At 39.2% G+C, this 12,831-nt stretch overlaps 1 protein-coding gene across 1 annotated transcript in view; it reads left to right on the top strand.

Annotated features, from left to right (window-relative positions):
- The window catches only part of clstn3 (calsyntenin 3), a 63,831-nt gene that overhangs the window by 24,648 nt on the left and 26,352 nt on the right, over positions 1-12,831 (top strand). The window contains exons 6-9 of the mRNA XM_022674303.2: positions 3,887-4,036; positions 5,875-6,060; positions 9,458-9,745; positions 11,813-11,925. Of these exons, the coding sequence (XP_022530024.2) occupies positions 3,887-4,036; positions 5,875-6,060; positions 9,458-9,745; positions 11,813-11,925 (737 nt within the window). The remainder of the gene's footprint in view (positions 1-3,886; positions 4,037-5,874; positions 6,061-9,457; positions 9,746-11,812; positions 11,926-12,831) is intronic.

Here is a 12,831-nt window from a genome sequence, read left to right as displayed (position 1 = left end):
TGTGAACTGTTCTTTTAGATTTTTATGGTTAAAGTGAGCATCTCTGGATTTAAATGTTCTGGATGTAAATTGTTCTCATATATTTTAAGAGTTGAATTTTGCAGCTTTGTATTTAAACTGATCCTGTATTTCTGTAGAGGATTGTACAGTTCTGGGTGTGAACTCAGGGCAGCAGTTAATTTCTCCTCTGTCCTGCTCGCTATCATCATAACTGACTGAAGCTCTGCTCTATCACCCGCTGTTCTCTCTGAAACCAGTGGCGGGAAGACTGTGTTTTGACAGACACCAAAATGTCCTTGTTAGCGAAGCCTGTTAGCGTCTTATCAGGATGGACACTGCCGGCCTCAGCGGCCTTATTTCATCTTATCTTCCAAATAGCTGAGAGAGAGACGGAGCGACAGAGAGAAAGAGAGACAGAGAGAGAGAGATAAAGGGAACAGAAAGAGAGAGAGAGGGAAGATTGTGAAAGGAGTAGATAAAAAAGGAAAGCAAATGAACTGGTTGGAAAGAATAGGGAGAGAGAAAGAGATGGAAAAGGAGAGTGTGAGAAAAAAAGGGTGAGGGAGAAGAGGAGAATGAGCAATAAAAGAAAGGGCAAGGACTAATGAAAAAGGAGAGCAAAAAGGCGAGAAAGAGATAGAAAAAGTAAAAGAGAAACAGAGATACAGAGAGTTTTAAAAGGGAACAGAAAGAGAGAGAGAGGGAAGATTGTGAAAGGAGTAGATACAGAAGGAAAGCAAATGAACTGGTTGGAAAGAATAGAGAGAGAGAAATAGATGGAAAAGGAGAGTGTGAGAAAGAAAGGCAAGGGAAAAGAAGGGGATGAGAAATAGAAGAGAGAGGGCAAGCAGGAATAAAAAAGGAGAGCAAAAGGGGGGCGAGAGAAAGAGAGATGTGAGATAAAATGGAACAGAAAGAGAGAGAGAGGAGATATTGTGAAAGTAGATAGAGAAGGAAAGCAAGTAAACTGTTTGAAAAGAATAGAGAGAGAGAAAGAGATGGAAAAGAAGAGTGTGAGAAAGAAATGGGAAGGGATAAGAGGAGGATGAGAAATAGACGAGAGAGGGCAAGAAAGAATGGAAAAGAAGAAAAGTTGGAAAAAGACAGAGAAAGAGAGGGAAAGAGAGATAAAAGGGGCAGAGGGAGAGAGGAGATATGAGAAAGGAGTATAGAGAGAGGAAAAGCGAGTGAACTGGTTAAAAGGAGTAGAAAGAGAAAGAGATAGAAAAGGAGAGTGTAAAAAAGAAAGAAATGAGGAGGGAATAGAGAAGAATAAAGAATAAAAGAGAGAGGGCAATGGAGAATAGAAAAGTAGAGTGAAATGGCGTGAAAAAAGAGAAAAAAGTGTGAGAGAGACAGAGTGATAAAAGTGAACAGAAAGAGAGAAGATTGTGAAAGGATAAAGGTTAGATAAAGGTTAAAAGAAATAGAGAGAGAGAGAGAAAAAGATGAAAAAGAAGAGTGTAAGAAAGAAAAGAAAAGGAAAGGAGGAGAATGAGGAATAAAAGAGAGAGGGCAAGGAGGAATAGAAAGGGAGAGTAAAGGTGGGGAAAGAAAGAGTGAAAAGGAGATGGGAACAGATAAAAGGGAACAGAAAGAGATAAGAGAGAGAGAGAGAGAGAGAGAGATAGGATTATAAAAGCAGTAAATAAAGAAGGAAGGTGAATGAACTGCTTGAAAAAAATAGAGAGAAAGAGGGAGAAAGAGAGAGAGAGAGACAAAGAATGAGATGGAAAAAGAATGTGTGAGAAAGAAAGGAAAGGGAAAAGAGGAGAATGAGAAATAAAAGAAAGAGGGCAAGGGAGAATAAAAAAGGAGAGCGAAAAGGTGGAGAGAAAGAGAGATAGAGGAGATTGTGAAAGGAGTAGATAAAGAAGGAAAGTAAATTAACTGGTTGGAAAGAATAGAGAGAAATAAAATGAAAAGAAGAGTGTGAGAAATAAAGGGGGAGGCAAAAGAGGAGGATGAGCAATAAAAGAGAGAGGGCAAAAAAAGGGAAAGATAAAAGGGAACAGAAAGAGAAAAGAGATTGTGAACGGAGTAGAAAGAGAAGGAAAGCGAGTGAACCACTTGAAGAAAAGAGAGGAAAAGAAAAAAGATGGGAAAGGAGAGTGTGAGAAAGAAAGAAATGGGGAGGGAAAGGAGAGAGAGAGAGAGATAAAGGGGAACAGAAAGAGAGAGAGAAAATTGTGAAAGCAGTCGATAGAGAAGGAAAGTGGATGAACTGGTTGAAAATAATGTATAGAGAGAGAAAGAGATGGAAAAGGAGAGTGTGAGAAAAAATGGGGGAGGGAAAAGAGAAGAATGAGAAATAAAATAGAGAGGGCAAGGGAAAAAGGAAAAGGAGAGAGAGAGAGAGAGAGAGAGAGAGAGAGAGAGAGATGGTCTTTTCAGTGATGACCTTGTAGATTTCTCTGGCTGGGAGTGAAGGGTTTTGATGGTAATTTGGGTCACACTGAACAAGGCACCACTCAGTGAACACACTTCCATTGTCTCTCTCTCTCTCTCTCTCTCTCTCTCTCTCTCTTTTTTCTCTCTCTCTTTCTATATATATATATATATATATATATATATATATATATATATATATATATATATCAATCTCCTTTTCTCCTTTTCTCTCTCTTTTTCTGATCTTATTTTTATGTTCTCTTTGTTTGCATCATGTGCCTGTAGAGATCATTGCAGTCACAATACAATACAATACAATACAAAAATTAAAAAAATGAAGAGACCACTTCAGTTTCTAAACCAGTTTCTGAACCAGTTTCTGAATCAGTTTCTGAACCAGTTTTTGAATCAGTTTCTGAATCAGTTTCTCCGGTTTTGCTATTTATATGTATATGTTTAAGTAAAATAAACATTGTTGTTTTATTCTATAAACTACGGACAACATTTCTTCTAAATTCCAAATAAAAATATCGTCATTTAGAGCATTTATTTGCAGAAAATGAGAAATGTCAGTAATACCAAAAAAGATGCAGAGCTATCAGACCTCAAATAATGCAAAAAAAAAAACCAACAAGTTCATATTCATAAAGTTTTAAGAGTTCAGAAATCAATATTTGGTGGGATAACCCTAGTTTTTAATCACAGTTTTCATGCATCTTGGCATCATGTTCTCCTCCACCAGTCTTACACACTGCTTTTGGATAACTTTATGCTGCTTTACTCCTGGTGCAAAAATTCAAGCAGTTCAGTTTGGTGGTTTGATGGCTTGTGATCATCCATCTTCCTCTTGATTATATTCCAGAGGTTTTCAATTTGGTAAAATCAAAGAAATTCATAATTTTTAAGTGGTCTCTTTTTTTGTTGTAAAATCAGTGTTTTTAATAAACTATCTGTGCACTTTTTAAAGTTCTCAGTGCTTAGTTTTAAATGTCAGAGCCCTCAGAATTCTACCAATGACGTGTGGAGCTTTTTTGAGTTTGTTAATGGAGTAAAAATAGCAATTTCTTTTGCATGGATAACTCTATGCCCCTATCACTTGCATTGTAAGCCTGTTGGGAGCTTCAGCTAAAAGCTCTGTATTTGGGAATGCTAGGGATGAATAGAGGTGGGCTTTTCGACAAAATGTTGTACTGTGTTATGATGTTTCACACCAACCCAGTTCCATTTCACACCAGAGTTCTCCTTTAAGGGTTCTTGGCTGTCCTGTTTTTTTAAGAACGCTGTAGTTTTGTGTTTTATCCTGAGCTCAGTGTCCCTGGAGACACAAGTATTTTGTTGAAATGTTCTGTATCAGCTTCTCTGCTGCTTTGCTCTGAAACACTGCTGAATTCATAGTTTAGGAAAGTATCTGCTGATTTACGTCAATCTCTGAGTGTCAGTGACTAAATACCTCTCTCTCTCTCTCTTTCTCTTTTTCTCTTTCTCTCTCTCTCAGGGAACATTAAGAACACTGAGCCTCTGGACTCGAAGAAGCAGCGTGTTCACAGTTTCTGGGTGACTGCGTTCGACTGTGGGAAGAATCGAGCTCAAGCTGACGCTCAGGTCGTCGTTACCGTCAAACCCTCCTGCAAACCTGGCTGGATAGGTACAGCAATGCTAATCTTTAGCTTTTTATCCATCACACTAGTGTTGCACGTTATACCGAAAAGTACAGGGGTTGGACAATCATACTGAAACACCTGGTTTTAGACCACAGTAATTGAATTCTGCCGTGATTTGATCAGCCGTGGTTTTATGTTTTTTGGATACAATCCGGGTTAGCACCCGAACATCCCTTTCAGACAGCTTCCTCTTAAAGCATCCACAGTTAATCCTGTTGGATGTGGTTGGTCCTTCTTGGTGGTATGCTGACATTACCCTGGATATCGTGGCTCTTGATGCATCACAAAGACTTGCTGTCTTGGTCACAGATGCGCCAGCAAGACGTGCACCAACAATTTGTCCTCTTTTGAACTCTGGTATGTCACACATAATGTTGTGTGCATTGCAATATTTTGAGTAAAACTGTGCTCTTACTGTGCTAATTGAACCTTCACACTCTGATCTTACTGGTGCAATGTGCAATTAATGACGATTGGCCACCAGGCTGCTCCAATTAACCGTGAAGCCTCCCACACTAAAATGACAGGTGTTTCAGTTTCATTGTCCAACCCCGGTATCTCAATACGTTATTAAAAACGGTACATCAATTATTTAGTATCGGACAAGGGACAAACTTGAAGTGATGCAAGTGACTTGTCACCTGCCAGTGTGAATGCAGGACTACAGTAAAGCATGGTGGTGGCAACATCAGGCTGTGAAGATGCTTAGGATTATATAGAGATATTGTAAGACAATTGTAAGAATCTCAGCTTTTATTCTCAGCCTTAAGATGGACAGTTCAGATCTTAACATAAAGAACCTGGAAAAGATCTGTGGGAATAATGAGTGAAAGTCATTCATCCAAATAGTCATAAGCCCTATCTGGAGGGGATTATTTTCTCAGGGGGACGTCTGAGAAAAATATTTCACACTTCTACTCAATGATAAAACTCTTGCATCCAAACTGCAATAAAAAAAAACCAGGAGGACCAGTGAGTGAGTTTTTAGGCTTTTTCGGTCACGTGACATCACGTTCAGTAGCTCCTCCATTTCCACTCCCTGTTGTGTTTACGTGGATCTTTGCGGAAACGCACGCCAAAAGTGTAATTATGGTGTGTGGCGGTGGAAAAATAGCTATTTTATTAAATGGGAGGTCACAAAACTCAGCGAAAAACAGTAGATAATTCAGGCGAAGTCTGAGAAAAAGACTGTTGTTCCAGACAAAAAGAAAATCACAGAGGACCCCCACAAACCCCCCTGAAAAATGATAGAGCTTGAGATGTTTTTCTACCTAAAAATCCAGACCAGAGTCTGATCCATGGTTCGGGTTTTACATGTTACATTGTATAAATTTAGTTCTGCTGACATTGCCTACATGGCAGAGTCTCCATTTACTTTACACTAAAGTTGGTTTGTAAAATATTGTCATTCCACCAATTTGTCATTCGTGGTGTTGTGCTAAATTCTGCCTCATGCCAGAATCTGACTCTTTTTAAGTTAATTTCCTTTGAATTCCTTTTGTTTCTGTTTATAAATAAGGGTTAATCTACAGTTACAGTAGATACAGGAATCACCAGTACTGAAATCTGATGTACTCATACTGCTGCATTGTGCACCTGCACGCCAAGGGGAGCCAGTTTTCCCCATAACACTGGTTCTTTTTCTTTGTTCTAATGTGTACAGGGTGTCTACTAGTCTAAAAATTGTCCGTTTGTCCAGATCATGATTTGTAGGATCTTTCACACTTGTTATTTTGGTTTGGACCAACTACAGTTCTTTTACTTTTAGAAATACAAACCCTGCACTCATTATATGGCGTGTGTGTGTGTGTGTGTTTGTCAGGCTGGTCAAAACGAGTGGAATACACACCTGGTTCTGGAAGCATCCCCCTCTTTCCCAGTCTGCACCTGGAGACGTGTGAGGAGACGGTGTGGAACATCCAGGCCACAGTGGAGCTCCAGACGGGGCACATTGGGAAAGGCTGTGATCGGGACAGTTACTCGGACCGCTCTGTGAGGAGGCTCTGTGGTGAGTGAGGGGGTCCATGCCGCCTGTGTACGAATCTGAAGCTGCAAAATTGTCTGTTTTTGCCTTTTTGTGATAAAAATCCACATACATATATATATACACACATATATATATATATATATATATATATATATATTTGTACATATTTACCTAATGACAGTTTAGCTCTGCCCATTTACTGTATTTTACAGACTATAAATGTCTATTTTCATACATAAACACATTGGATGATATGGTGCATCATGCACCAGTGGTAAGGAACAAGGGTGTTAGAAGCTATAAATTCCAGTAACAGCAATCTTTACACTAGGGGTCGGCAATAGGCTTGAGGTTTTTATAACTATAATGAACAATAATGAAAAAAATAAAAAATAAAATGCTTCAAAAAAGTGAGTTTTTGTTTACATCCCTCTCCTGTCTCTCTGTTGCGCTTGGCGTGACTTTAGTTTCTGCCTGTTCTTGGTCTCCGTATCTCCTTATAAGGGCGTTTTTTCCCAGACGTGTCTCAATTCACGAGCTGGGGCAGTGAGGAGTGATCCTGCGTGAGGAGTGGTGTGTTTATTTATTTATTTTTTTCCCTTTTTTCTTGGGTTTAGCTGCTTTGAGATCAACTGTTTTGCAATTGGGTTCAACAACCCTCTGAGCTGGAGAGCTACTAGTCTTTATAGTCAGTAGCACTCAATCCCATTACACTTGCTCGCTATATAATGGCTGGGAAAATATCTGGCCCGTGGCCAAACTTAATTGCCAACCCCTGCTTTTTACCACCGCGTCAAACACTTTGCATTGATGATCTTTTGGTGATGTAAGGTTTGGATGGAGCTGTTTGGCCATGGAAACCCATTCCAAGAAAGTCTCTATGCTCTACTGTTCTTCAGCTAATCTGAGACATACAGGAAATCTGTAGTGATTGATGGCTGAGTTGCTGTTGTTCCCAATCGTTTCCACATTGTTATAATAGGACTGACAGTTGACTGTGGCATCCTAATACAGAGCTCCTGAGAGCGTCACATTCTTTTAGCATTACAGTGTTATACACAATCTGTCAATTCTGTCAGTGTATGTCTAGCCCCTCCCCCTCACAGAAGAAAATTCTCAGAAGAAAAAGTGTTCCTTCATTGGACTATAGAACTTTAAAGGGGAGGCTACCTCAGAGGTGAGAACACTTGGAGCTGGGGGGGCACTGACCCCCAATTCAGGTCTACTCCACTTACAGCAGATCCGTAATTCCACATTACTCTGAGCGTGATTCGGGGTTTAGGGGAAAAAAAAGTGCTTTTAGATTAGCGTTAGTGGCAGTGGGTTGGCGGGGGCTGTCGCGCTCTGTGGCGAATGCACGAGAGGATGGCGGCTGCTTAGCGCTTACGAGCGGATTAAAGGGATTCAGTCTCGCAGCCGCAGACCCCGTGTGTGAGAGTTAATACCGCAGCTCTTCTTCTCGCACCGCAAAATAGTGTGTAAAGATGAGGATTAGCTTCTTTCACAGCCTTCTTTTCCCACCTTGTTTTCAGTTTAACCAGATTTGAACACGCAACGTGTTTCTTATGATTGCATGATTCATCGATTGACTTCCTTTTAGGTCATTTTTATGTTTAATAAAAGACTCATATGAGAAAACCATTGTTTTCCCACATTGTAAATGAATACTGAAGTGATCCAGACTATAAAGGAACACATAAGGAATCATGTGGTAACTTAAAAAAGTGTTAAACAAACCAAAATACTCTGTGAAGAAGCATTTAGGTGCTCTTATCTGGGGAGCTGTTAACTTAAGGCAGTTTCTGAGGCTTGTAACTCTGATACACTTATCCTGTGCAGTCCTGATGAGAGCCAGTCTCATCATAATGTTTTTTGCAGTCTTTGCGACTGCACTTGAGGATACTTACAAAGTATTTTCTTAATATTTTTTTCTTTATTTAGTTGAGTAGTCTCTGCTTCTTCTCTTGCTTCTTCTGTTAACTTCAAGTGGTTTCTAAAGCTGGTAACTATGATTAGCTTATCCTGTCGGCCCTGATGAGAGCCAGTTTCATCATTATAACATTTTTGATGGTCTTTGCGACTGCACTTGAGGATATTTTCAAAATTCTTGAAGTTTTATGTATTGTCCGACCTTCATTTCTTAAATTATTTTTTTTTTCTTGAAGTATTTTTTTCTTTACTTGAGTAGTCCTTGCTTCTAATAATATGGATTAGAGCATTACTCAAATATTCACTATTCACTGTATACCTGTAACTCTACCTCTTCACAACTTTACAACTGATGCTCTCAAACACATTAAGAGGCAAGAAATTCAAGTAATTAACTCTTGATAAGTTCAGCACAGCTGTTAACTGAAAGCCTGAAAAATGTAAAATATTAAACGTATCCTGTTTTTTTTGTTTACTGCATGACTTTAGTGTTAATCTACAATGCCAATTTTTAAAAAATAATAATAAACCACTGAATTGACTTAAATTTCATTGGTACTGTATATTTACACATATCCACCTATATACTTCACAGCAGTTTAGCCCCGCCCTCTTTTTCAAGAGGGAGAGTGTTTGAACACTACAGGGCAGGCGATCAGACCAGAGCTCATTTGCATATGTTTTAAAAGGGGCAGTAATTATAACAAACAAAACCAAACATTTAATATTTTTTGGTGTGATTATCATAGCGTTGTGTTTTTTGCCCTCATAAACTGAAAAACTCACATTTTAAATGATAAATTCTTTTGATAATTTATTATATTTATAAGACTTAAAACTAGTTAGTTTTTTTTACTTTTTATTTACTGTCATGCGTGTGTCCACTCTGTTATGATGAGCTGCATGATATTGACAATTTTACAATTTTACTATTGACAATTTTATCAATAACTGTAATTTAAAAATGTGGTTGATCTAGAGTTGTAAACATGTTGAATTGTACGTTTTTGATCTTGCTATGTTTCAATGATACATTTTCTAATTTAGATTTTCGAAATAATTTTAATTGGACAGCTTAGGTTTACCTCAGATAAGTATGGAGACCATTTGAAAATATAAAGTAACAATAATATTTGTTGTCTAAACATGCGGCAGCAAGTGTTTTAAGTCCTTTAAATAATAAAACAGTGTAAAAAAATATAGTTTTTTGTGCATTTATTTATTTGATTGCTATAAACTATTCATGCTGTTTTTTATTATTATTACTGATTTAAAATATGTTTCTGAAATGTTTCTGTAATCCAACTTTAGTTTTTCAGTATTTTGGTAGGCTGGTCTTGCATTACAAAGTTGACCCCATGAGTTTTATTTTTTTAATATATTCTCAATATATTGTAAAATCTAATAAAAGGTAAATTCAGATACATTTTATGTTAAAAAAAACTTTTTTTAAACAGCCCGTTCTGACTGCTCACGTTTTCTCCTGCAGGTGCCGTTAGGGGTGAGGTGGACCTGCTCCCGCCCCCGTCTCCTGCAGCCAACTGGACGGCGGCTCTCCCGACCCTGCCCTCCTCTGATTCGTCACTGGTCTTCTCCTTCAATGGCTCCACCCACGTCGCCGTGGTGCCAGACTCCATCGCCTCCACGGTGGCAGGGGACCACTTCACCCTCCAGCTGTGGATGAGGAGGGGTGGAGCTAACACTCAGCCACCAGCTAATCAGGCGAGAGGAACCCGTAAAGAAGAAGAGACGATCATCTGCAGCACAGTGAAGAACGGTAAGTAGAGGTCTGGGATATGTAATGAATTTGGTATTAAATAAAAAAAAAAGATTTAATTTAGTTAAATAAGTAAATGTATAATAAGCAAAATAAAGAATTAAAAGTAACATTGCTGTTCACTTAAATGAGCTGCTGGCATCAATATCCTCTGCTGTGACGCGCTAAAAAAAGGGCCGCGCTATTAAGATATGGACGCACCAAAGATAATAATAATAAAGATAATTAGTACGTCTTTTGTGCATTTTTAGCCGTGCATATTTTTTACGATACCAAAGAAACACCGACACGCCCTAAATCCAGCTGCACAATGCACAATTGACTGGTGCACTACAGATCGTTAACTAGTTTTTTTTTAGATAACTAGTTCTCTTAATTAATATCTTTCAAATGGGACATTCTCAAGGCCACCAAATAGATTTATTATCTGTTTAAAACTGATTACATGCTAGGGCTGCACAATATTAAAAAAAAAACTGATATTGCGATGTTTTTTTTTTTTTTTTTTGCCGATATATATATTACAATATTAAACAATGCCAGACCAGTGACGTCACCAGTCCCGCCCCCCACCAGCGCAGTGTCTAGCATCAGAGATCCTGACAAACCGAGAGTTTAGTCAACCAAGCTCTCAAAACCCAAGGAAAACAGCAAAACAACAGTAATCGGCCCTTTAATCGGTATTTAAATGGCTTTTTAAAAGGTGAATAAGAGCGTTTGTTTTTCTGGAATTAAAAGCGTGAATTCAGCTGTAACTGGAAATATCTGCGCTGCAAAACTGTGCTGGACTGAGATGCACAGCTTTTCATCAAGCACGTGCCCAACCATGTGGAGGCCATGCTGTTACCTCGTGTTTACGCCCCCTCCCGCTCGCGCTCCCCCTCACGCTTCTCAGGCAGCAGCCTGTCACTCACACAGACACAGAGACAGAGAAAATAACAAAACACTGAAATGTTTAATTGCCTTAGGCACACCCTGCGATGTGAGTATCGCACATGCGCACATCGCGATGATGATGTTTGAACGATATATCGTGCAGCCCTTGTACATGCCATTGTAATTCTATGTTATGTCCTTAGTTACTTATGAGAGCATTGTGAGGCATTACAGGAGTTTCTAAGCATTATTACAGAGATTTAATGAGTTCATGTCTCTGTTTAGTCATCAAAACATACAAATAGATAGATATACTTTTCTTTTTCTTTCTTTCTTTTTATTTCTTTATTTTTATTTTTATTTTTATTTTTTTTCTTCCCACCTCTATCAGTCTTACTTTCAAATCTTTTTTCCTTTTTTTTCTCCTGTTATCTCATCTTCCCCCAATTATCCCCTTTTCTTCATCCCCCAGCACCCTCCCCCAAATCCCTGTAATTGTAATCCTCCTTAACTATACTAACAAAAAGAAAAAAAAACACAACAAAAACAGAAGCTAGTAACTGTTGTAATGTATACATAATCAAATACATAAACAATGAAGTACTAATAGTCCTCCAAAGAGGGGGGGGGGGGGCAAAAAAAAAGAAACAAAAAAGATTTAATGAGTTGTAACTGCATTTACAATGACTTATTAAAACAGGCATTATAGAAAGTGTAAGGTTTGATGTGTCTCAGTTCTGTAAATAAGCCTTTGTGTAATATCATCTTGTGGAATATTACAGTGTGATTCAGGCAGGTCCAGGCATTCTGTAGATAAGGTCTGCGCTGCGGCCAATGATGGATCTGACCCGCCCACTCCACTCCCCGGCTTTTTAGCTGAGTCACTGGACAGAAATAAATAAAAAATAAATAAATAAATAAATGAGCGGAGGACAGCGTCAGGCCGTGAACATTAATTTCTCAGCTGCCAGACTGTTATTCTGACAAGATCCGCCTCCTCCCTTCCCCGAGTGCGGCTGCTGTGATGGGGTGGTGACAGCAGGAGTCTGTAATTTCCACACTAGGAGGGAAATTGAATAAAGAACTCAATAAAGAGTGACTCCAGCATGCGTCTGGAGCCAGATACACTGGGTAACCTGGAGTTTTGATGTGTGTGTGTGTGTGTGTGTGTGTGTGTGTTGATATTGACAGATGACTCGTATTCGCACTATTCGCTGTCCGTGCACGGCTGCCGCCTCTCTCTCTTCTATTGGCCGGACGTGTCGGCTGCACGACCCGTCAAATTCCTGTGGAAGCTGGAGCAGGTAAAGCTGTTTACACATTTTAATAATAATAATACATTTTATTTCAGGCGCCTTTCTGTCACTCAAGGACACCTTACAAAGTGCAAAATAAGCATTAAATAAACATACAAAATACACAACATTTAAAAACAGGTTAAAAAGGGAAAACAATCAGATGGAATAGGCAATTTTAAACAGGTGAGTTTTGAGGGTGGATTTGAATTGTGAGAGTGAGTTAATTTGTCTGATATGAGGTGGTAAAGAGTTCCAGAGTTGGGGAGCAGAGCGGCTGAAGGCTCTGCTCCCCATGGTGGTGAGGCGAGCAGTAGGGACGGTAAGGTGGATGGAGGAAGAAGATCGGAGGGAACGAGATGGAATTACAACCTGAAGAAGATTAGAGAGATATGGTGGAGAAAGATTGTGAATGGCCTTAAAGGTGAGCAGGAGGATTTTGTAATTGATACGGAACTTTACTGGGAGCCAGTGGAGCTGTTGGAGAACAGGAGTGATATGATGGAAGGTGGGGGTTCTACTGATGATACGGGCAGCTGAATTCTGGGCCAGTTGAAGCTTATGGAGAGTTTTATTGGTGAGACCAAAGAGAAGAGAGTTGCAATAGTCTAATCGAGAGGTGACAAGGCTGTGTACAAGAATGGCAGTGGCATGAGGAGTAAGAGAAGGGCGAAGACGGTTTATATTGCGGAGGTGGAAGTACGCAGACCGGGTAATGTTGTTGATGTGTGATTGAAATGAGAGAGTACTGTCCAGGATGACACCCAGACTCTTTACCTGTGGGGAGGGGGAGACGGAACAGTTGTCAATGTTAAGAGACAGACTGTTGGTTTTGGATAGTATTGATTTTGTGCCTACGAGGAGAACCTCAGTTTTATCACTGTTAGGTTTTAGTAGTTTTGAATTGAACCATAG

The sequence above is a fragment of the Astyanax mexicanus genome, chromosome 6, assembly GCF_023375975.1.
Source record: "Astyanax mexicanus isolate ESR-SI-001 chromosome 6, AstMex3_surface, whole genome shotgun sequence".
NCBI classification, from domain to species: domain Eukaryota; kingdom Metazoa; phylum Chordata; class Actinopteri; order Characiformes; family Acestrorhamphidae; genus Astyanax; species Astyanax mexicanus.
Note: the sequence above shows the minus strand (reverse complement) of the source record. Positions and strands in the feature narration are given on the sequence as shown.